The 25209-nt window shown below is 38.7% G+C and overlaps 1 protein-coding gene across 4 annotated transcripts in view; it reads left to right on the forward strand.

The window, feature by feature from the left end:
* Positions 1-25209, forward strand: part of ALDH1L2 (aldehyde dehydrogenase 1 family member L2) — a 44235-nt gene that overhangs the window by 15799 nt on the left and 3227 nt on the right. For all 4 annotated transcript variants that reach the window (XM_087766430.1, XM_087766431.1, XM_087766432.1 and 1 more), the window contains 19 exons: positions 369-603; positions 3601-3766; positions 4608-4709; positions 6812-6901; positions 7980-8114; positions 8514-8639; positions 10063-10154; positions 11024-11171; positions 11893-12012; positions 13180-13307; positions 17604-17754; positions 18474-18544; positions 18646-18751; positions 19135-19222; positions 20001-20094; positions 20341-20437; positions 21948-22046; positions 22781-22946; positions 24215-24320. In XM_087766430.1, the coding sequence (XP_087622556.1) occupies positions 369-603; positions 3601-3766; positions 4608-4709; positions 6812-6901; positions 7980-8114; positions 8514-8639; positions 10063-10154; positions 11024-11171; positions 11893-12012; positions 13180-13307; positions 17604-17754; positions 18474-18544; positions 18646-18751; positions 19135-19222; positions 20001-20094; positions 20341-20437; positions 21948-22046; positions 22781-22946; positions 24215-24320 (2320 nt within the window). The remainder of the gene's footprint in view (positions 1-368; positions 604-3600; positions 3767-4607; positions 4710-6811; positions 6902-7979; positions 8115-8513; positions 8640-10062; positions 10155-11023; positions 11172-11892; positions 12013-13179; positions 13308-17603; positions 17755-18473; positions 18545-18645; positions 18752-19134; positions 19223-20000; positions 20095-20340; positions 20438-21947; positions 22047-22780; positions 22947-24214; positions 24321-25209) is intronic.

Raw genomic sequence — 25209 nt, forward strand, 5'->3', positions numbered from 1 at the left:
AATCAAGTTCTGCTAAAACAAACCTGCAGGCAAATGTAATGGCGGGACAGGAAATGAAGTGTCACTGTGAAATAGTCAACAGCATTCATCATTCTTTTCTGCTTTCACTGGTACTTACTAGCCAAGTCGTAAGAGTGAACTTAAAGTTGAGAATGACATAAGCTGTAGGAATGAGAATCGAAGACAGAATTAATAAAATATATCCAAGTGCAAAGGTTTCTGAACAACATACAGCAGAGTACAAAAGGCACTCTGTAATCATATACTTGGTGATCTGCTTGAGTTGTCATGCAATATCTCTCTGATTTCAAGTTTGAATTTTTCACACAAAATGTGAATTAAAAAAGAAAATTATTCTTGCCCCTCAGCACTGGCAGCGGAGAAGGACGGCACTCCTGTTTTTAAGTTCCCCAGATGGAGAGCTAAAGGCAAGCCTATCCAGGAAGTAGTTGCAGCCTACAAATCGGTTGGAGCAGAGCTAAATGTCCTTCCGTTCTGTACACAGTTCATCCCCATGGATGTTATTGACTGCCCAAAACATGGCTCAATTATTTACCATCCATCCATCCTCCCACGCCACCGAGGAGCTTCTGCAATCAACTGGTGAGTTTTGTTCATCAACACGACGTGTATGTCACGTTAGGATGTACCCGTTACTCATGTAAATGCTAGCACAGTTCTGCTGACTTGCAACTGCCCTCAAGGAACTTTTCTGAAGCAGCTGAGTATTTGGTTCATGAACTACACTTCATACCTAAGATTCATTATGATTTCCAATGCAAGTGCAGCTGTTATTCTGGGAAGATCAGTGATGTGATCTGTACATTCATATAATTTACTCACACAAGCAAGTCGACAATCTGTACTTTTCATAGGCAGGACATTGCCCTCCTAGCTCATCCCCCACAAACACTAGATCACTGTCACAACGGGGCTTGATGCAGAGCCTAAGATTTCACAGAAGGGAAGGGAGAAGAGAGAAGAGAATCCACAAGAATAAAACCTTATCTTACTGTCTTCCTAAGCAATGCACGGCTAGATTCAAGATGTTCCTGTGAAAGAACTACACTGCAGTAATGATCACAGTAGATGCAGATGTAACATTCTTGTGATATCTTACAGGCAGCATGATGATTATCTGAAGACACAATGTTGTAGATTCAAAGTAAAGGCATATTTTGGGTTGTGTTTTGGTTTTTTTTTTTTTAAATCCTTAATCAAGAAAGTGCTAAGCTGAAGTACTTAAACAGATGAGTAAAGGAGGCTATTAGAGACATAAGGGAATCCTTCAGAAAGTAGAAGTTGTGTCCAAGTGAGTAAAATAAAAAAGATAAAGTCTGGCAAATTAGATGTAAAATGCAAGTAAGACAGTCCAGAAAAGAAATAGAGAATCAGCTTTTAAAGGCATACAATTGAATAATAACCATTTTCTCAAATGCATTCAAGGTGGGAGGTATATAGGGTGATATAGGTGTTTGAAATAAAAAAGGCGATTATCAAAGAGAACACCATAGTAGGAAATCTGTATTGGTATTCAGGATGGAGGAGCTTAAGATGTTACTATCATACAGCCCTTCTTTGTGTAGAATGAGTCAGAACAATTCTCTTGAGCTGAACTGTAAGTAGAAGAGATTTTAGATAAACTGATGAATGAATAAGAATCTCTTCTCAGGACCAGGGGACTTTCAAGCAAAAGTTCCACAGGTTTCTGCTCCTTCCGATTGTGTTCGTGCAGGAGACTGGAAGACAGCAAAAGCGATACCAGTTTTAAACAGGCTCAGAGGAACAGCCAGGAAACGATGGACCAGTCACTCTGATTTCCATCTGTAATAAAGAATACAGTTTCTACACAAATGGGTAAATGTAATAATGTGAAAGTGAGATTAAGAAAATAGGTGGTCAAATTCAAAGTTAAAAAATATAAGATAATGTACATAAGGGGAAAAAACCTCACCATATGTAAGCAGCAATAAAATTTAAGTTGTTGTTACTCAGAAGAGAGACCATGGAAGGATCTTAAATACTGCCTGCGTCTTAGTTAGGACATGAAGGAGCTAGAAATGCTTCAGAAAAGGCTAAGAAAGATGGTCAAAGGTACAGAACAGCTTCCACATGATGGGAGAGAAATCTGGGAGTCTTCAGGTTAGAAAAGAGGTCATTGGGAAGGAAATACGCCAGCAGTGTATTAAGCCATGAAAGACATGGGAAGGTGAATAAGGAACGATTGTTCATTCTTGATCAAAAGTTAGGGGGCAGTCAGCAAAGAGATCAGATAGCAGAACTTGACTAAAAAAGGAGGTACTTTTACTCCATGCAGTCCATTATTAAACTGTGGAACTGCACATCTAGAGAGCTCTCAAAGGATGTTTTCATGGAGGAAAAGTTCATCAAGATCTATTCCACAGGAAGATGTAGATACAAACTCTCTTTCAGGAAGTATCTGAGGTGAAGGTTTCCAGAAATGGGAATGTATCCCAATGGTGTATCACCGAGTCTTGCCCTATTTTATATATTCCTTCTCTAAGCATCTGCTTCTGCCCTTCTCAGGTAAAGGCTGTTGTCCTGAGATCTTTAGATGCTGCCTAAATGTGTGAAAGATATTATACAGGCTAGCCAAACTTTTGTAAGCTTTCACTTTTGTGAAGCTGCCAACTTTTTCAGTTGTCTTTAGAGTTTGTCCCTTGTTCTGCACAAATGTGTGCTTTACTCCTTTTAATAATGTAGTTTTCAGTGCTTACACTTAATAGTGATTTTTCATGTGTATAAGACAGATGATCCTGTTACAACATGCGAAGGGAATACTTACACGAGATATGTCTTACAGATAATAGCACTGATGTTTGCATGCAGACAAATGGTTAAAAGCATGTAGGAAAGATATATCTCCATTTCTGGCTGCTCCCTTAAACACACTTCTGTTTGGTTATACATCATTCTGAGGCACATGGAGCTCCAAAGGAGAACTGGAAATCTAAGTGGCTGAAGTTCCCTTCAGATTCAGAGGCAGATCCTGAGCTGATGTAAATTGGCATAGGTCTATTGTAAGCAGTGCTATGCTATGTTCATTCAAAGCAGCTGAGAATCTGGCTGGATATAAATTCCCTTAATAACTTTTCCTTAAACAGTTGCATATCCATCATTTTCCACTCTGAGTTTAACGCTTTTTCAGCTGTGGACAGCTGTACTTCCCTTGCTGACCTACAGATAAGTTGTGAGGCTTAGCTAATTACAGTAAACTATGAATTATTCAGATAATATGCTGTCTAGATGCTTCCATCTTTCAAATTATGTCATAACTATTGCACACCTTTTGCTTTGTGTGTCTTACCACTAATAATACTTTAAAAATAATTATCACAGTGAACTGTTTGATAGACACACTGGATTCAGTTCCAGCATTTCTGATGTCACTTTGTGGAAACCACATATCAACAGAATCAAAACTGAGTTTCTGACTATGAAATGAGCAATGAAACTAGTATTGAAGACAGTTAGGATTTTCTATCTACCTAAAGCAAATGAATGTGTAACAGATGGGTTGATATCCCTGACTACTTTCATACTGTCTGTATTTACTGTAAGATTTTTTTTTATGTCCAGGACTTTAATTCAAGGAGATAAGAAAGCAGGATTTACTATTTTTTGGGCTGATGATGGTTTGGACACTGGACCAATACTTCTGCAGCGAGAATGTGATGTTGGCCAAAATGATACTGTGGATGACCTGTATAACCGGTTTCTGTTCCCAGAAGGAATAAAGGCTATGGTATGTTTAGCTGTACCAAATATCAACATTTTAAGAGGAAAAGAAAAGCATCTGCTGGAGTTTGAAAGTAAAAGAAATATAAACAAGATGCGTACATTTGGAAGGACAGAGCTTATGGTGCTCAGCCGAATCCTAGACTTTGGTGGAGCTGTGCTGCTTCACAACAGCTGAGGAGGTGGCCTCAGAATATTTGTTGCTGGCAGCAAGCAGAGCATATCCTGTTTCCACAGAAGGCAAGAAGTCAGATTTGTCTGGAATGTAGCTCTTTCCACAGATTTCTTGAATGTTTTTACAAGGTGAAATTTTTTACAGGCTCAGAAAGAACAGAAAGTGTGGGGGGGGGGGGGTGAAAAAAAAGGGGGATGGTGTTTTAAATTCAGAGCCCTGGTGGATTGGCTTTGGATTTGTATGCTTGTCCTTTTTGTTTTGTTTTAAAATGAAGAAAAGAAAATGCATAAAAAATGCTCAGCATGGATCATGAGAGAAATTTTTTCTCTCCCATGTAAATGCAGAGAAATAACTTTTTGCAGAAAGAAGAAGGAAAAGAGTTGAATGCAGTCATACAGAGCCACATTCTGGTCCTGCAGAATTTAGGTAGCTGCTATAGTTTGGTGACTAGGTACTCCCATCAAATTTCTGAGGCTATTTCTTTTGTCAAAGAAGTTTAAGCATATATGTGTGTTAATCAGTGCAACATTGGTCCCGTAGGTTTTGGAAATACTAGGTTTTAAAAATAAACCAGTTCTCCTTGTGGCAGAAGGTCTTTTGCTGTCATTCACAAGTATGACTGAGGAAAAAAGGTGAACCAAGCTAACATTAAATCTGTTCCTTTTTCACTTAGGTGGAAGCTGTACATCTAATTGCTGATGGTAAGGCCCCTCGTATACCTCAGCCTAAAGAAGGGGCAACATATGAAGGGATCCAGAAAAAGGAAAATGCAGAGGTAGTGTTAAATAACACTGTGTTTTGTGCATATCACTAGAAAGGTTGTTACTAACTCAGATTACAATAGTAGTGATATCAAGTTAACATGAATTTTAACTCAGTTGTTTCCCCACCTCTTATTCCTGGGATAACTCCAAGGATGCATGTAATGGAGCCCCAGGTTAAGTTCCTATTCCCTTTCAGCAGTTAGATATATTTACAAACTTGATTTCCTACTTGGGATCATCTACACACAGCTAGATGGCAGTAGCACCTTGAGTGGATTCCTAATATGTTACCATGCTTTTAAATACAGCATTGAATGGAGATAGCTCTCTCTGTTTACCAACATAGAATCATAGAATCGTTAAGGTTGGAAAGGACCTCTGGGATCATCGAGTCCAACCTGTTAACCTAACTGCCTGGTCCACCTTTAAACCATGTCCCTAAGCACCATGTCCGCACGTTTTTTGAATACTTCCAGGGACTGTGATTGCACCACTTCCCTGGGCAGCCTGTCCCAATGCCTACCACTCTCTCTGTGAAGAAATTTTTCCTAATATCTTATCTAAATCTCCCTGGCACAACTTGAGGCCATTTCCTCTTGTCCTATCACTTGTTACTTGGGAGAAGAGACCGACCCCCACCTCGCTACAACCTCCTTTCAGGTAGTTGTAGAGAGCGATAAGGTCTCCCCTCAGCCACCTGTTCTCCAAACTGAACAACCCCAGCTCCCTCAGCCGCTCCTCATAAGACTTGTGCTCCAGACCCTTCACCAACTTCATTGCCCTTCTCTGGACACGCTCCAGCACCTCAATGTCCTTCTTATAGTGAGGGGCCCAAAACTGAACACAGTGCATACTAAATTCTCTACCAGAAATAGATTTGATGTTAGGAAAAGCAAGTGTTGGCACCTTTCCTGTTGGTACCACGAAAAAAAAAATATAAGTCACGTAAACAAGCCACAGAGAAAAAAATTATTTGAACACCCATGTAAGAATTATATTATTTAAACACCTGCACTGCATTAGCTGGATCTTCCTTGTGGCTGGGACGGCCACCACAAAATGATAGTGAATGCTGCCTGTAATACCTTCTTTTCCTTTTCTAGAACAGTGCAAAAGTTTAAAAAAAACTAAAGAAAAAGTAAAAATTATTCCAACAATTTCAGTCACTTGTCTGTGGTGAATGTAGTCCTTTCCACCTGAAATATTATAGATGATACTTTTTATCGTATTTCAATTCCTGACTTACCTTAGAAACAAATAGCTTCACATAAGGATATTTTTATTCATCCCTTGAATATAATATATAAAGAGCTTCCTTGGAGAGAACTAGCTTAATCTCCTTGCTGTAAAACTATTCTCATTGGCTTATAACTTGCTTTTAAATATTCTTTGTGCTTAAACTAAGAAGGATGCTGGGTACCCGAGTTTTGTTATTTAATAGCTATTCTGATACTTCCTTTAATTCATTTTGTACATATACTCACAATACTGCAAAGATAAAGGAATACATTTTCACTGGTGTTACGTATTAAATATATATTACATTCTTAACAAAACATTATTTCCATTTTCCTCAGAGTCTTGCAGGAATTGCAAGTTGTAGTGGGGATTCCATTTATGAAACAATTTATAAAGGGTTAGTAAATTATTAGAAAGTATTTTAATAAAAGCATGCAGATTTATTAAAGAACTTAGTATGCAAGCAATAAATAGATAATTTTCAGCAGAAGGTGATACACCAGACATATGCTTATTTATATTTATACTGTGCTTATTAAATTTGTTAATCATAATATTAATTATTTATGAATTAATACCTAGTAGAAAGAGTTATATTTTCATTATATTAGTGTGAGAAGGAGAATCTATGAAAAGATATAGGCTGCACAGAACACAGAAGTGCTAAGAGCTTCCCATTTGATAGGTCTTTGATGATTAGCCACCCAGAGATCACTGATCTTCCTTCACTAGACCAGACCCCTTCTGTGTTCTTAAATAAATGAATGGTTGAAAGAGAAGGAGGGAGAAATTGTAATTCTTATATAGGAGAACATTACTAACTCTATTTATAACTAAGCGGAGAAGAATTAGCTAGCATGTCTTGATTTCCTAGATCTCCTGGGACCAACCTGCAGCAGCTTTGCACAATTGGATTCGAGGGCATGATAAAGTGCCCGGAGCATGGGCAACAATAGATGGCCAGGTATGCTCTGAAAACCAGAAGAATACTCTTCTTTTCTATACCCTCTTTTTGACCTTTTTTATTATAAAATTAAAGGTGTCTGCATACAGGTGAATATGAGTGAGAGTTACATTGGAGTAGGTCTCATTTGATGACTATATGTTTTGTATATATCTAGAACAGGCACCTAAACAAATGTAGAGAACACAGTAGTTCAGATTTTTTTTTTTTATGATAGATCCATTTAATTCAAAGAAAGATAAGAGCAATATCTGAAAAAAAAAATTGGGCACAGTACAAAGCAATAAGTAAGAAGGGCAGAACCAGACTGTGCCAGTCATTTTGGGAAGTAGGCATGCATTACAGTATAATGCAACCCATGCTGTACAGTGGGCAACATCACAGTATGAACAGCAAAATGAAACACTGTGAGCTACTGAAATAACAAAGGTCTTATTTTAAAGAGATTTGGGCCTAGATAATTTGCATAAATAAATATATCTCATTTTATCCAAAACCAACTACTTCCTTTCAATGTATTAAAAGTACTATACATTTGATCCACATTGTACTTGCATAGAATATTTTTAAAACCACCTTACCTTTCCTGGCTGTGATGTCCAGATGTTGTTACTTAACTATTAGCCATCAGCTGCTAGGCTGCTCTAAAAAGCCTGGTTCTGCCTTAAAGTCCAGGAACTGTTGCTGATTTGAGAGCCCAGAAAGAACAGGAGAGCCCGAGAGAGAGGCAGTGTTCAGCATTGCCAGCCTGGGAGCAAGAGCAGGACTCCACCAGTCACAGTCAGGCTTCTGCCGGTCTCTCACTTTGGGCATGCACTGACAAAAGCTGCTTCCCTTTCTGCACTGGTTCCAGCATGCACATTCTTACAGCTAAGCAGCTTTGCAGGCTTTGGCAGCTTGCAAAGTTTTGCATGTCTTGGGTTGTAAAGATACAGAAATAATGTTGGAACCTGTTTTCCCTGTGTGGGTACTTATATTTTATTTATATTTTATTAAAGCTTCAAAATAGTATCATTTCATTATTAGAATTTTAGAGCATGTTTAGAATCTGTGCACTTCTAATTCTATTTCTTTTTAGGTGGTTACTTTTTATGGGTCATCATTACTTGATGCTTCAGTGCCTGCTGGACAAGAGCTGGCAATAAAAGGTGCTTCAAGACCTGGACTTGTAACCAAGAATGGTCTAGTCATTTTTGGTAATGATGGGAAGATGGTAAGTGCTCACCCTGGCAGACATGAGCCTGGATGGAATAACTTTAGCAAGAAGTGCAAGTAGTGTAGAATTGTCAGGCTGTACAAATCCAGCTGCTAATGACAGACAGCTAATTCACTTGGAGTTCATCAATCCTCTGACATCCTATAGAGAAGCCATTAATGTTTTGCTTCTCACTCAATCCATGTTCATTTCCAATATGGATTAAAATGTACTAATACTAGGAGAGAATCTGAAAGACAGGTAGGAGTGTCCTGTGTTAAATTACCTGCATCATAGCAGCTTTCCTGGAAGTCATTCATTTTACTATTGCAATAACCATGTTAATGCCTAAAAACTCTTCACACAAGGATGTATTGACTCCCAGATAATTTAAAATCCTATCCTCTCATTTTTCAGGTACTAGTGAGAAATCTGCAGTTTGAGGATGGAAAAATGATCCCTGCATCTAAATACTTCTCTGCTGATGAAACGACTGCCCTGGAACTTACAGAGGAGGAGAAAAAGATGGCAGAAGATATTAGGGTAATTCAATAAACTGCTTTAGTAGGATACTACTTCAGACAAAAGCATTATATACTGCTCATTATAGGCAAGGCATATCTTTTATTTAGCCATGCACATTGTTTTTTGATAAAATGTACTCAAAGAGTATGGGGTTGAATCTTTAGTTATTGACATTAATTCAGGTGGAACTGGGAATTCACTAGAGTACTTACACATCACTTTAGAAAGTTTTCTTTCAGACACAAGTGATACAAAGACAGTGACTGCAGGGTCAGTTATGGTAAACATTTATGAATGATGAAGGTGGGAGTGAGGAAAAACAAATGGACCTTCGCCTCGCAACAGTGAGGCTTTCAACACTGACAGACTTGGACTGTTCTGAAATCCTTTCTTCACTGTGGTGTTACTCACTAGGATGTGTTCAGAGTGGTCCTGTTGGACAAGCTCCAGAGAGTCTTCGAACAGCAATCTGAAAGAGAAAAGCAGCAATTTTATCCCTGTACCTGTGTGCGCTCTCTTCTTCCACAACCACACACGGGGGCTAGGTGGCAGAGGGATGCAGCAATGGGGCAGCCGGAGCAGAAAGCTCTCATAGCCAGAGAGGCACTTTGCTGCCCCCTCATGTAATCCATCCCTCTGTAGTGAGTGTGAGAGGCTTAGCTGAAAGCCACATTTGTCATTAAAGTTTTCTGCCAGAGCAAGAGAATCACAGATGTCTTCCCTTCTGCTAACTCTGCTACAGGGTCAATAACTTTTGGCACAGGTCAGGCAGCTTGATGCACTAATATTTTAAACTGCTGCTTCAAGATTACCTTGAATCTGCTTGCCACCAACCTAACAGCTGCCTGGAGCTGTTGATTGACTGAGACAATAGAAAAAAGAAATATAAATTCTTCAGTTTATGACACTACCTGCTAACTCTGAAACTTAGTTATAAATAATTGAAATATTACGTTACCAGTTATTTCACTATGCATGTTAGCGGAAATCTCCATCTCATGCATGCAGCTTAAACTACTTCTCAGCTCTGCCCAGGTGCCAGAAGTGTCATCAATCCAGTCACAAGCTCCAGGCTGTCCTTGCCTCTGCTGACGACGTATTCCATAATGCAATGGGAAGTTATTATTTGGAGGAAAAAGATCTTAAAAAAAATGGGCCTGAAAATTATTAGCATTGTACCATTCAGGTTTCTTGCCTGATAAGGTGAAATTATTATGGACAGAATAATCCTTTTTGATAAGCTAATTATGCTGAAGAATTTATTGGCTAACATCAGGTCTGTAGACAGTTCGAGACCCTTTTAAAGTAATTTTCTGTCTTAGAATCCTTTGAAATAATACATGTTGTAGGCACAGATACCATAGAAAATATGGTTTGATAAATACTTCTTGCAATTAGAGGATTATTCATTATTGCCTCCATTATTTTTATGTATTGTTAGGCTATTTGGAAGGGAATTTTGAGCAATGTTGCTGTAATTGAGGATTCCACAGACTTCTTCAAATCTGGAGCATCCTCTATGCATGTTGTCAGGTAACAAATATTCAAAATAACAAAATTTAGAAGCCAAAGTTAATGGAAACAAAGTTGTCATGGTGCTTTTAAATCAGGGTGGATCAAGTAGTGTTTAAAAAAAATCCCCCTATATTTTCCAATACTCTAACTGTTCCCTTTCCTACCTTTGAAAATGTGGTACGGTTCTGCTCCCAAAATTAGGAGATACTGACATAATCCTGCTCTTCCTATTGGAGGAAAATTCCCCTTAACTTCAGGAACATCAGCCACATGGGGGAGCATGGTGATGCTCAAACCTGTCTGCATGCAGTGACAGGTATCTCAAGAGCAGGGGGCTGGCTGGGAAGCTGAGCAAAGAACTCCCCAGAGGGAAGAAGGCGCCTTTCACAGAAGAATTGAGCCTCTGCTTACAAGTGCACTGAGTTCATGCTGTGTTGGGTCACCTCAGCTACCTTCTTTTTGCAACTCAGTTATCCCAGGCCATAATATGACCGGCATTTCAGCTGTTTTTTAATTTAACAAACTGATTGTTGTCCTTCTTGCTTACCAGTCTCATAGAGCTCTGAATGTCCTCCATGTATTGATTAGAGTAGTCCCATATACTGTTTTATCAATCAATCAATCAATGCTATTTGTCATTTATTTCCAAAAGTTTACCTAAAAGTATTCCAGAACTGACATTTTCTTTTCCATAACACCCGCAATTAAACCAACATTTCAGTAAAATGCGCAACTTCTATGCCGCTGTTGTCAGAGAAACACACACACATATTCACATGCATACAAACTGGTGCCCAGTTTTGACCCCTTTTGACCTTCTAATGATTCAGTTATCTGAATAATTCTTTCATTTGTAATTAAACTTATTCTTTCTTCAAAATCTTTAGAATGCTAGAAGAGATCAAACAGAAATATAGCGGACTTCAACTACAGAATGAAGATGTGTATATGGCCACTAAGTTTGCAGACTTTATTCAAATGGCTGTCAGAAAATTCAGAGGAGAAGACAAAGAAGAAGAGTTAGTCATTGATTATGTAAGACCTTTTATTTTGCCTTCAGTGCTTATTTTTTCTTGTTTTTTGGGGGAGGGTAGCAATGCATTTTGTTAGACTGCTTGATGCAGTAGGAAAAGCAAACAAATGTTTGGTCATACAAACTCTTCTTTGTGACTTTTTCTTTGCAGCTTTTATATATTTGCATTTTGGAATGGAAGTGTATATGTAATGTCACTTGAAGTGTACCAGAAACCAGGAGATCAAGAACACGCGGTAGAGTAGATTGCACACGGGCAGATACTCCTATCTCCCTTGTACTCTCCTGCCAGTATGCTTCAGTCATAAAGGTTCTAGACCTGCTGCTCTCCTGAGGCAAACAGTCTGTTCGAAAACTTTGTGTGAAAGGAGGATTGCGTGGTTTTTAAGTCATTAAGCAAGTCAGGATTTCTTGAATTTGGGAATTATGCGTTTGATTGAAGTCCACTAGGACCAGCCTTAATCAGGGTTTAGTATTGGTTTGAACGTAGAGATCCAGTGATAAAAAATGCTGAAATCTGCTTAACTGTCTCAGAGTGTGGTCATTGGTGTTCAGGGAGAACATGATTTCCATTTCATATTACTCTTTTGTCCACTTCTAAGAGCCATATATACATTGTAAAATGTGACTGGATGTTGGCTGTAGATATCAAAGCTTGTTAAGCTACATAAAAATCCTAGTTATTAAAAGTTTAAATTAATTTGTTGTTTATTTCACTCTTAGGTTTCAAAAAATGTGAACAACATGACGGTGAATATGCCATACCAGTGTTTCATAAATGGGCAATTTATAAATGCTGATGATGAAAAAACATATGACACTATAAATCCAGCAGATGGATCAGTGAGTAATTTCTAAATATGATCAATACCAGCTTATTTCAATTTCTTTGCCTGTTAAAAAATCTGAACCACTAACTGAATATTGCCAATTTCAAAACCATACAGTACACATTAAACAACCCTTAGAAATAATTTGAAATTTCAATTTACTTCTCAGTCTGTATATTTTACAGTTTTTGCATTTCAGTCAAGCTGCACAGTAAAAATAACCTACTTCCACTTCAGCTATTATGTCAGTTTCCATACCCAGCTCTATGTTTTACCTGATTTCATTCTTGTTTATCTTTGCAAACAAAAATTGCTATAGTTTAGTTGCTGAAGAGGTATTTCTTTTAGGATATTTTATATATTTCCTGTCAGTCATCATCTTCAGTTTTTATTTTACTTTTTTTACAAATCTGGTGTCTTTGGACGAGTGTAACTTTAAAATGTCCCTTTAAATTCCCAGTAAGAAAAATGACTCTTCAATACAAAAATATATGCAGTTGCACTTCAGTCCTGAACTATTGAATCTTTGTTGAGCAACTCATAACTATGAATTATAAATAAGAGTAGTGGTTCAGATGTCCGTGTAATTGCCATTTAATTCTGGAATAAATAAATTCTGCTGAAACCAATACCACAAATTTCACTATCATGAAGTCAGACTCTGGTACTTTTCCTGAAACTCATCATGGAGTTGAATAAAAGTCGTAACAATTCTGTGTTAGAATTTATGATGTGTGTATTTATAGACCACAATCGTCATAAAATACTATGTGTATATGGTGCCTTATGGTAACAGAAGCTCCATTCCTAAGAAATGGAACATGCAGGAATCATTTTAGCATGTTTGGATATTAGATCATAATACCACATAGAAAGACTTCCAACTTTTATAATATCACATTGATTTTACATCTGGAAAGAGAGAGTGAAATCAAGTAGGATGATGCACCCTGACGTGAAGAAGAAGATAGATCTAGGAATCAGAGTCCCTGCAGTGTCCTCCAAATTCTGCAACCTCAATTGTTTCTGAACTTTTTGCGGCCTGACTCACCCATGCCAGCTGCTGGGGTTGAGGATACTAAGTATTTGCTTATACCCAGCCAAGAAGTTTAGGAGGAAGGAGTAACGCTCTGCATCCCAGCATTTTAGTTTGAGCTAACACAATGCTACCTTTGGACAGATAATAGCCAGTGTGTCTTCTGCTTCATTGGCTGATGTTGACAAGGCAGTGGCGGCAGCAAAGGAAGCATTTGAAAATGGTGAATGGGGAAGAATGAATGCAAGGGAAAGAGGGCGACTCATGTACAGGTATGTGAAAGGCAGCCTGTGTTTGTTTTGTTTTCTTAAATCTCATTGTTTTATTCCTCTGAAGAATTGTTGCATACATTTTCTGAATATGATGGATATTCATAATCTCACTGTCAGAGGAATCAGATTAGCCGTCTTTTCATCCCCTAATTTACTTCAGTGTACTCGCTTCGGGTCTTAGCTGGCTAACCTTTCTTGTGGCAGAGAGAAATCTTGTGATGTCTCACTGCTACCATTTTTTTTAATTATTTATGAATGGAAACAAAGAATTGAAGGAAAATGTTTTTTAAATACTTGATGGCTTCATTTAATCTATATGCTTTTTGTTGCAAAGGTTGAAAATTCCCTTGTAAAGTCCAAATCCTTCTGAATAAATGAGGCTAAGTTTTACAGTCAGAGTCTACCTAGGTTAGGTAGGCAGAGACTTTTGACCTTTCTAAGCCTGCCTGCATCTGCGCTCCATACGGTAAACATACAGCCACATTGCCACTAATTTTGAAATACACTGTAACTGATGCTAGATTTTCCAGGATCATATCCCAGCATACTTCTCACCTAGCTAAAGACCCACTCTAGGAGATGTGATGTGGTCTGTTGTGGAGGAATTGTCCTGTGTAGAAACACTCTAAGCTGAATCCCACATTTATCTGAGACACTTCCAGCTCAGTATTTCTTATTTGTATCTGTTTCATTGTGTCAACCCTAGATAATGCCTGGTTCTTTTTTTGGCCGTGTTGTTATTGTTTCAGAAGATAAACAGAGGTTATGCTGAGTGAATTGTATTTTAGTGGTGGTTTCTGATCCTTGAAGGGCAAGAGGTGGTCTTGGAAGGATGATGATGCTGGCTGTGTATTGTGAGGGTGGTACTGGAGGCAGCTAATAAAAGCCCAATTACTATCGACTCTCCGTATGCAGCATGATGCTTCTGGTGCCTTACAGCAAGCACAAGGAGAACACTGTCTTGCACACATGGGATGACAAGAAGCTCCAGAGCTTCCCTATAAAGAAAACCTCTTTTGTGGAGGTACATGAAGAGTTTTCACTGCTTTTTCTTTTCCAGAACATAAAAATGAGTAAGTGTAGTAGAGATGAGTAAAGCAGCAGATTGCTACTCCTGATTGCCGCAGGTCCACATTTAGCTAATGTGATGATGGAAAATCAATTGTCAGCAGAGAGGAGGAGGTGTACTGGGCAAATTCTGTTCCTGTTCAGTAGGTGGAGAGCTTTGTTACTGTGCTTGACATATAGCAGCTGGCTTTAAAGAAGTTAGGATCTTGAACAGAGCTGAAACTTCCTGCCCCAAGGAACACATGAAGGAGTAGGTCCTGTGTATCAAACACCGTTCTTCTGCAGGGTGTAGTCTGCAGGCTCATCAACATTATTACTGGATGTCCTGGCCAAGTTAATTGTGCTGAGGAGACTGCATATTTATTTATAGGGAAGAGAAGGAATTCTTTTCACCTTCAAAAAATATAATCTTCAATAGTGTGCCCATAACCGCTGCTGTATTAAGCCTTTATCGCGCTGTGCCAGGAGGCTAGCCCTGAACACCAGAATAGACAGCAGCAGAAGGATCAGTTACATGCTGAGCAGCTGCAGGATGGTAGCAGGCTATGCGTTTGGATGGCAAGAGAGTCTGGCAGTTTGGTTGGGTGCAGGGGTGGCTCACTGCCCTTCCTTTTCTTGTTGCACACTGCTCTCTGCATAACTTCAGTGAGGACTTGGAAACTGAAGATCCAGCTGATTCAGAGGTTTCGAATATGCAACTAGAAGATGATCCTGTCCTCATAAGGCTGGGCTTAGCCTAGCAAGACAGTAAGGAGTAGGGAATCCGTTGCACGTCTGTGCTCTGGCAGCTAAGGAAGAGGAGCCTGGCAAAATGTAATGTTGCACTTGGGAAACATGGGTCTCTCCCCGCTGTAGTGTAAGCAGCAGGTCATTTTTTATCACATTAATATAGCTGTAATTTTTGCTTTGTTGAATGCCTTGGATATAAGTTCCCCTCTCCTTTTTTTACCGTATCCATATGGACCAAGTAGATGTAATTAGAAATAAAAAAGTATTAAAAAAATGCCATGTTTTACAAGACATTGCAGGCATCTTAGCAAAAGAGAATGAAAGAAAAACTGAAAATTCTACTCGTCTCATAAAGTATGTGACCAGGCCTTTGAAAACGGCCTGCGGGACTGTAAAAAAGTTGAGTAATCATCACAACAGAAAATGGGCGAGTCAGCACTCAAAATTAAATATGGTCGATCACTTAAATTTTTCACAAGTGTGCACAGATCCAAAGCATGTACAAACTTGGGTTTAATTTGTATTAGGAACATAGAGCGCTTGAGAGCCCAAGTTAACTCTGCTGAAGAGAAACTTTTAAGGTCGTAGAACCACTGCTCTGTGTTTTACACTTGAAAGATTTGCAAGCGTGACTATGTTAGGCATATGGAAAATGTAACTCCCCTACACTGCATAGATTATGCCTGAATTAAACTCTTCTCTGCTTAGGCTACTGGCTCTCTAGGATAGCTATACCAGAGTGTTCATGTTGCAAACCTTCCCCAGTATGAATAAGTATCTCTCTGGTCCACCTTAATTTAAACAAGGCCCCCTTTTCTCTGTCTCTGTTCAAGCTAGAGTTTTTGAGTGCTGAGCCGGAGGTAAGGTTTGTACCATTAAAGCCCCTAGCTCTGCTGCTTTGTCTTAAGGAATCATTAATAGAAGATATTAGGCATGCATTAAATGGAACTTTCTCCTTTGTCCCTGGCATGCCATATCTGTTCTTTTACACGCTACTGCTGATGCCCTGACCTGTAGCTGGGTCTCCAAGATACAGTTAAAACAACTATTAAAGAGCATTTTTCCACATCTCTGCAAATGCCTTAAATGGGCAGAATTTACAAAATAGAAAAATAGTTTTCACACCCAGTTTTTAACACTCTTTACAGGATCTAAAATGCACTTGGTTAAGCTCTTAAAATCACATGGGAGCACTGATTATACATCTGAGTACCAAAACACAGACAGATGCTTAAGAAAAACATTGATACATCTGTTTCACTGCCATGTGAGAGATCTAAGACCTGAATGTAAAAATGCATTCATGCAAACAAACCTTTCTGCCTGAGCAGGGGACCACTACGTTAAAGGAGCAGGAGCTGCCCAAGCATTCACACACCATTCAGGGAGCTGCACACGCACACCCGAGACTAACTGCTAGGACCGGAGTCCCTTTTCGACTCCTTGCTCACACACATGCTCACCCTCGGGTGCTTTCTCTCCCCTCAGGCTCAACCCTCGGTTTCCCCAAAGCAGAGTCTCCGACACGACGTACGCCGTGGTTGTGGCTACCTTATCTTTCTGGTTTGCACCGGTTTCAGGGCCTTCCTTCATGTAGCTAGGTAGGAGTTCGGCATACGGTCAGTGTATCTAGGTGAAAGTTCGCAGCTTGCAGTCTAAGGCTTCAACAGGCCATGCCCTTAACACCATGTATTAGACTCTATTTGAGCTAGAAAGTGACTTCTACAACAACTAAAATTACAAGAGCTCCTCATAAGTATAGGTATCTGTCTACGCAGATGGATTTTTGAGACACTCTGATAGCTACTATCAACTCAATAATATTTACTACAGTCTTACACCTCACTGTGTTGCTTCATAAATCTAACAGGTGGAGAACTTGAGGCCCAAGGAGACCACGGGCCAGATTTTCAAAGGTACCAAGGCATATAAAATTCAATTTGCATTACAGGTTGGGAGCTCTGTCTTTGGACATCTGCGTGCCTTTGACGCATCTAACACTTAAGTATTTTAGTCCAAGGTCAGACAATACAAAACAGCATTATGAAGCTAGGTTTCCCAAATCTTAAGCTAGGACTCTGAGTACTCCTTCTTGGTGCTTTTGATTACTTGACATTTCTTATGTTATTGTGTATTTGCTTTTGACTTACTGGTCTGATTTTCTATAATTGGCTCCTTGTAGTACAACAGAAAAAGAGTACAAATTTTCTAATTATTATTTTATTTACAAAACCATAATTGAACAATGAGGTAAGTTTTCACTGTTCATGTCTTCATCCAGTGTCTACTACAGCCAATGTGAAGACATTTGCAGACTTTAACAGGCAATTGTTCAAGCTCTTACTGATATTAATGAGCAGTGGCTGCAGTGCTCCACCTCCAAATTCAGTGGGAATGCAATTTTAATTATGGTTCTTTGCCATGCCAAATATCATTTTGGGCTGTCAATGGTTAGATGTAACTTCTCTTTGATGTGGATTTGTAATGTTTTTATTAAAGACTTGCAGACCTGATGGAAGAACATCAAGAAGAATTAGCAACAATAGAGTCTATCGACTCAGGAGCTGTGTACACTTTAGCTTTGAAGACCCATGTTGGAATGTCTGTGCAAACATTCAGATACTTTGCTGGATGGTGTGACAAAATTCAGGCAAGTGAATATGTAAAGGAAATAATCAATGGCAGTGCTTCTCTACACTTTTTTTTTTTTTTGCTGACACAGTGCCAAAAAGCAGTGTTAGCAAAAGTAATCAGGGAATCAAAAAATAAAGCAAAATTAGAATTTTACCTAAAATGGGTCTCCCTGGCAATACAAAAGGACAGTCTGCTTCCAATTAAGAATATGCATTTAGAATGTGACTCTAAATACCTGAGAAATCAGTTGAGGTGTCACAGTGGATATGCATGCTTAGTCAGCTCTTGATTATTCATGGAGCAGAATGTCATTGTGGTCATTATGCAGGTAAGTGCGGAGACTCATGTGTTATGTTACATTCTGGCCAAGGCTGGTGAGTTTGCTTGATGGCACACCACGTGGCACAGGTTCAACAGCATTTCCTCAAGTATCTTTAAGATCCACAATCAAGAATATCATTCAGCTTTTTTTTGTCCATCAGACCCTCACTTTATGTTCTTCCATACTTTTGTTATCTATGCTTTTATTTCAGCCAACTGAAAATCAGGAGTTGACTACAGTATCCATAGTAGGAAATCATACAGTAGGAGCATCCCTGCCCCTTTCTCTGATACAAAAATGCTTCTGGTTTTGAAGCCTGCTCTGTGGCTTTCCAAAACATACTTATATGGCAAATATATTTGTAATACAAATGATTAAACAGTACCAAGATTTGTTCCTCCTCTGTCTTTTAGGGTGCTACAATTCCAATTAACCAGGCCCGGCCAAACCATAATCTAACATTCACCAAGAAAGAGCCAATAGGGTAGGTATTTTTTCTTCTTAGTGACAGCCTTGACATACAGAAAAGCCACTCGAAAGCTGCCATCAAAAATGTAATCTGTCCTTGTTTTTCCCTGCCTTAAGTGTCTGTGCAATTGTTATCCCTTGGAATTACCCACTGATGATGCTTGCATGGAAGAGCGCAGCATGCTTGGCTGCAGGCAACACACTCGTACTCAAGCCAGCTCAGGTAAAAACAAAAAGGAAAGTACACACGGCTCAGGTCCTTCACTGTTTGATCAGGCAAAATAATTCAGGCAATCTAGTGGATTTCACCCATCGGTTGACCTGTCATATGTACCCATACGTTGACTGTGTCATGTGTTTTAAAGTGTATGTATAATAATACAAATTGCCATGATGATACAAGGTACTGATTATCTTCAATTCTGCTCTGATGCTACTCTCATTTTCAAGAATGAATTCTTTTCTGCAAGAAGCCATCACTTTTAATTTGTCAATACCATGAGTAAGAAGATGAATATTGAATCAAAATTAAGATATATTGAATGTAAAAGATATCATCATGCATTTAATTAAAATAGGTGATCTAATCTAAATGTTTCTACTCAGGTCACACCTCTGACTTCCTTGAAGTTTGCAGAACTCTCAGCTAAAGCTGGATTTCCTAAGGGTGTTATAAATATTCTCCCTGGTTCAGGTAAAACTTCAACTAATCATTTTTCTGGGAAGAGTGGGTCTGGGAAGAGTAGGCTAAAACTGGTGAACTAGCATTTTACCTTTTTGAAGCCCTGTTACATAAGTGCATGTATCTTCATAGGTAGTAGGCTTGCATCTGTGTCACACAGTGATTTCACATATTTCCAGAACAGAATTGGAAAAATCTGTATGTCACCTGGCTCTAGCTAGTAGTAAGAGCTGTCAGCCTCCACCCTTAAGAAGTTCACACAAATAGCATGAACACTCTGAAAAAGAATGTATTACAGAGAAACGTGTTTCACTTGATTGTAAAATTTCATTTTTTCTCCTAATCTTATCATCACTTGGAAGTATTTAAATGTGACTGTGAGACCTAGAGCAAGCTGGTAAGATGCGTATTGGTCCCTATAGGTAAGTCATGGTCCACACCATGTTACTTGATGTCACCGTTTTCCTCTTTCCCCTAAGGAAGAAAAGTGACAAAGTAACTGTATGGGGCAGGCTCTGTTACGAATTAGATTATTCCACCTACAGTGGCATATTAGGAAGGAAGTTCTTTAGTCCAGACAGATGGGGAAATTTGGAGACACTAATGTGATCCAAGTTAACTAATATGAGATTTTTCATAGTCATATGAATAAAGCTGTAAATATAAATAAGGATGTGATATTGTACTTGATTGACATATTGTTAGATCTTTCTGTGTTACAGTGCTGCTGCTGGAGTAGTAAAAATTGCCTATGTACTGTCCAGTTAAGCTGTTTTCCTCACCCCAATAGGTGGCTTAGTGGGACAGCACCTGTCTGAACATCCAGATGTTCGCAAAGTTGGATTCACTGGTTCAACACCAACTGGTAAACAGATCATGAAGAGGTACTCTCAGCAAAAGATTCATAAATAAACATTGCTTAATCTAGTTCTGAAGTATCTTATTAGCTATATTGTGCATGTAGCAGTAATAGGAAAGCATAACTACATATGGTTATTTACATTTATGTAGAATTCTACTAACTATGGGAAAACAGAGGTTTATATGTTTTCACTAGATATGATTCAAAGGAAATAATGAAATAAGTTATATAAAAGTTGGTTTTATATGATTATTTATATTTTTTACAGTGCAGCCACTAATCTGAAGAAAGTTTCTCTTGAACTTGGTGGTAAATCACCATTGATCATATTCAGTGACTGTGAACTTGACAGAGCCGTAAAAATGGTAACGTTACTTCAAAGTAAAATATATTCGAAACCTTTGTGATACATCCTCACAGTATTGCAGTATTCTTCTTGACTTGCCAAAAACTGCAGTAGGGACCCCTTGCATGAAAAATGACGCAATCTGTTAGAAAACAGTGTCTTTTTCTACGGGATGTTTCTTTATGCCAGCACAATTAAACTGTTCATGCTGCACCAAAAAGGCAGGGATCAGTACTGCATGAAATGTACATTAGAAAATACGACAAAACAACGAAATATAGCTGGAAAGTATTTTCACTAGCCAAGTTAACACATTAAAATTGATTTGTCAAAATCTGATACTCAAAAAAAAACAGCTCTTAAAAAATAAAAGCCTGAAAGTGAGTTAAAATATACATTGAGCTCCCTATTGCCATAGAGTTCTCTTAATTCACCACCAATCATCATAATCCACCTTCCCAACCAGCCATAATGTGTTTAAAGTTCATAAATAAGATGTGCAAATGAGAAATTCAGTGGATTTAGGGAGCTTATTTCCTGCTCGGGTAATCTGATTCATCAAAATGACAGCAGATGCAGTTTGCTCACTAAGAAGCAAACAAAGGTCTTCCACACTGTACTTTCCCAAAGTGCTAATTCTGTGAATTCTCTAAACCAGCATAAGCAGGTACTGCTACCAGGAAGAAACTATTATACAGTTTCCCCATTTTTGGAGTGTCTTTTGGCAGGACAAGAGTCTGAGTGACTGCACAGTGAAGTGTATGTGGAAAATAATAAAAGCTGAAACTTTGCAGTCAGCACACTGCTTGCCCCTACCACCGTTCTCAGCTGTAGAAGTGAGAAGGTGATGCAGGGTTTGGCCTGAGCTATACCTGGCATTGCTGGTTTTAAATGATTGTGAAACAATGCTTTTTTGCCACGCACTTGACACTAGAGCACATGATGCCAGTCATACCTACTAATGCCAGGACCCTAGGCCTTTGCAGCTGCCAGAAAACTACTTTTCAGGAGTTTTATTTGTCCCGCTCTTCCTTCCCCCACCTCCCTACCCCCCTGGAAAAACAATGGCAGGTATCAGTTCTTGGTAAATAAAAAGGAACAAACTGCATGGGGTCTGAATCCACCCTCTTGAAATAGAAGGTTCTCTGCAGATTAGAGTTAGCTAATGTTCACCCAGTTACATGTGACTTTCGACATAAGCAGTATTCCTCAGTGGATTAGCATAGTTTTATATTCACCGGTCATGCTGCCAGCCCTCTTCTCTGTGATGCTGCAGCAGGTGTTTCTGTGGAACGCTGACGGAGATGGGAAGAGCAGTGCTAATGGGTTCATCCTGAGCCATTTGTCTCCATGGAAGTGTGTTTGGCAGTTATAAGATTAGCCTGCGTGTTGCATTGATGATGTTCCCTTTACATAAAGCATTATGCTTTGAGGGTCACAAACACAGAATGCAACCCAAGGGAACAGAATGAAAGGGAGACTGGACAAAAGGGTGCATATAAATATTAATGTTTTTTTTCCCTGATTAGGGTATGGGAGCAGTGTATTTCAACAAAGGAGAAAACTGCATTGCAGCTGGCAGGCTGTTTGTGGAAGAATCAATCCATGACGAATTTGTTAGAAAAGTGGTAAGATATTCAAGGACTAAAGTTTAAGCAGATGCTTTACTATGGCACAAAGATCGACTAGTTTTATAGACACTTGCATTTCTTCTTATTTTCAGTTGTTTAATTTCTCATTATTGCTTATGATAGGCAATGCTGCTTCTCGGGAACCTCTCACAGGGTTAAAAGGAAGGCACTGAAGGGAGATATTTTCATCAGTAATGCACAGATAAGTGACATTGAAATAGATGTCATACCTTCAGTGATACTTCATATTTGACTAGGAAAGTAAGATTAAAAAAATTACTGAACTTAGGTCAATGTGATTGAAGGCTGCTCTGAAGTTTAAGAAAAGGCATATTGGAAGCATAGCTAGAATAATACAAAGGTCGTTATTAAAAATCCAATAGTCACCACACTGTACCACTAGAGAATTCATTTATTTAGATCAAGAACAGGAAATGATTGTCATAACTCATTTACCACTGGTAAAAGCTAACATTTTACATGCCTATCTTAATAACAGAAGAGAATGAATACATGAAAACAGCATCAAAAACTTTCAGAAGTAACCAGAGATTATCAAACATAAGACAAAGCCTCATTTTAGAAAGGGAGGAGCATTCCACTTTCTAAGAATCCAGCCCTTCCTTAGAGCCTAATTTCATAGTACAAAAGATGAAGCATCCAGAGTCACTGGTCACTTTAACAACTATTTTCTATGTTACGTAACTTCATTTTAATTGGGTAACCCATAGGTGGAAGAAATAAAAAAGATGAAAATTGGTGACCCACTTGATAGATCTACAGATCATGGTCCACAAAATCACAAGGCACATTTGGAAAAGCTGCTGCAATATTGTGAAACTGGAGTAAAAGAAGGAGCCACTCTAGTGTATGGAGGAAGACAAGTACGTAGACCAGGTAAAATACTGTTCAGAGGTGTTTGGAACTTTTACACTTTAAACAAAAGCCATCATGATTGTCTCTGCTGCATTACATGAAGTAGCAATATCATGGGAACAGTACCAGGTAAGCCCAAGATACCACTTGAGAATAGGGCTTTCAAGTCTCATATTAAGGGAAGCTGTGCAACTGAAGCATAACATATGAAATTGAATCAGAATCTAGTCTGGATGGGAATCTTTTGCTCATTTATTCCTGTTGTTTGTGAGGCATTGAGGCTGTTTTTGCAACACCCTTGAACTGTCAAGAGCCATAAGTATAATTATACCCATTTAGACCACACTAACACTAAAGCTGACTGAGGAAACTACTAGCAAAGTTTGCATAAAGTATTATTATCAAAAGCTTTTTTTTTGCTATATAGACAATATGTATGCTAAGTTTAGTGGGCAGGCATGAAGCAACATTTTCTCATGGACATCTGTCCTTTATCAATAATGAAGGAGAAACATTTGCATCAGTTTCAAAACATAATGATTGCATCCATAAATAAAATGAAAGTGGAGATTCATAACTGCGAAATCAATGTAACAAAACTAAATGGGAAATCTTACGGAAGGGGGCAGCATTTATATAAAATCTCTGAAGCTGGTTTTACCGACTCAAACTGGAATGCACTCACTCACCAAGATGTAGGTGACCAGGATCACTTGTGTATAACACCAGGACAGTTCTCTATCGGCAATGATGAGCTAGCTTTTGGACAGGCCTGTACATCCTTCAGAAATGAACAGTCGTGATGAGGTGGTCCTTTGCCTCAGAATTTTCTTTACTTCAACATCCATAAATCTTAGGCAAAGTTGCTGCCCATCACATGTTTTTCCTTGTTTGGAACATACAGATCTTTATGGCTACAGTCTATCTCTTGTTGGGTAACAAGAAAAACAGTGGCCTCTGTGACATGCTGTAACCTTGTCTTCCTGCTGTCAGAGTGCAGGGTCTTCACCCGAGGAGTCCCGTGGGCTGTGGCACGGAGACCTTCTGGCCTGCACAGGAACAGCACATGTTGCTCTGATCGATGCAGGCCATTCTTTTAACCTTTTTTCCGCTGTTTCTCTGCTGCTTACACACACGCATTTCCATTCAGACTTCATATCAATCTTGATATTTTCTGTTTCAAGTCTCAACATGTCTGTGACGTCAAAGTATGGAAAAGAGACGGCCTGGACAATACAAACCATGAAGCATTTTCACCATGTTCAAACAATGCTCTGTCCTCTGTTTAGGTTTCTTCATGGAACCCACTGTATTCACAGATGTTGAAGACCATATGTATATTGCCCAGGAAGAGTCCTTTGGTCCTGTGATGGTGATTTCTAAATTTAAAAATGGGTATGTTCTCCTCTGGTTACTGTTAGAAACTTTATTTTCTCATTTTCACCCTAAATGTAGAAATGATGGCATACGTAGTATGATTTTGTTAAATCGTGTAAGACCAGTCTGAATCCCTAGATCCTCTTCCAGCTAAATTCTGAGAAAATACCCTTTTTAGTACAGGGTATCCTGCTCCCTCTCGACATAGAACTAATGCTATTAGCAGTGTGTGACGGGATAGAATGCAACCATAAGTGCCAGTTCTTATTTAAGACAGTATTCAGTGAAACATTTTTACTGAAATTGATGTGGTAATTGCAACAGCTTGATCAAATTACAAAATGTGCATTTTTTCCAGTGGAATCGCTTATTTTTCTCTGGCACAAAAGACCGTACAGCATTGTTGTGCATTGTGTAACATTGGCACATTACTGTTGCAAATGAAAATCCCACTGTATATTTTGCAGACTGCCAGTTTTAACAGCTTTCATTCCAAATCATAAGAATGATTTTACACACAGATGAGATTAAAACCTTATGTAGAAACTTCATATAACTATTTCCACCAGCTTTCATTTTCTGCAGTTTGATAATGCAATTAAGAACGAGCCACATAGATAACCCTTCCTATCTATAAATTGTGTATGGTGATAAGGGACTGTATTGAGTTTTTTGAAGTTTTAAATGGTTATGGATTTTTGAAGCTATATGGAGATGAGATGCAAATAGAAAATAGCACTCTGGACATGGCCTGAAAAGTTGTGTCTTGATAGAAGCCTGAATTTCAGCATTTATTTTCCATTAACTTGTAAAGCAGGCCAAAATTTTAGCAAACTGATTCATAATCTGCTGCCAAGCTCTGCTTTACAAGTATTTTTGTATTGCTCTAATCCACAAGTTGTACTGT

This window comes from Nipponia nippon, unplaced genomic scaffold (assembly GCF_047370975.1).
Source record: "Nipponia nippon isolate SJK-2023a ecotype South Korea unplaced genomic scaffold, ASM4737097v1 scaffold_3, whole genome shotgun sequence".
NCBI lineage: Eukaryota > Metazoa > Chordata > Aves > Pelecaniformes > Threskiornithidae > Nipponia > Nipponia nippon.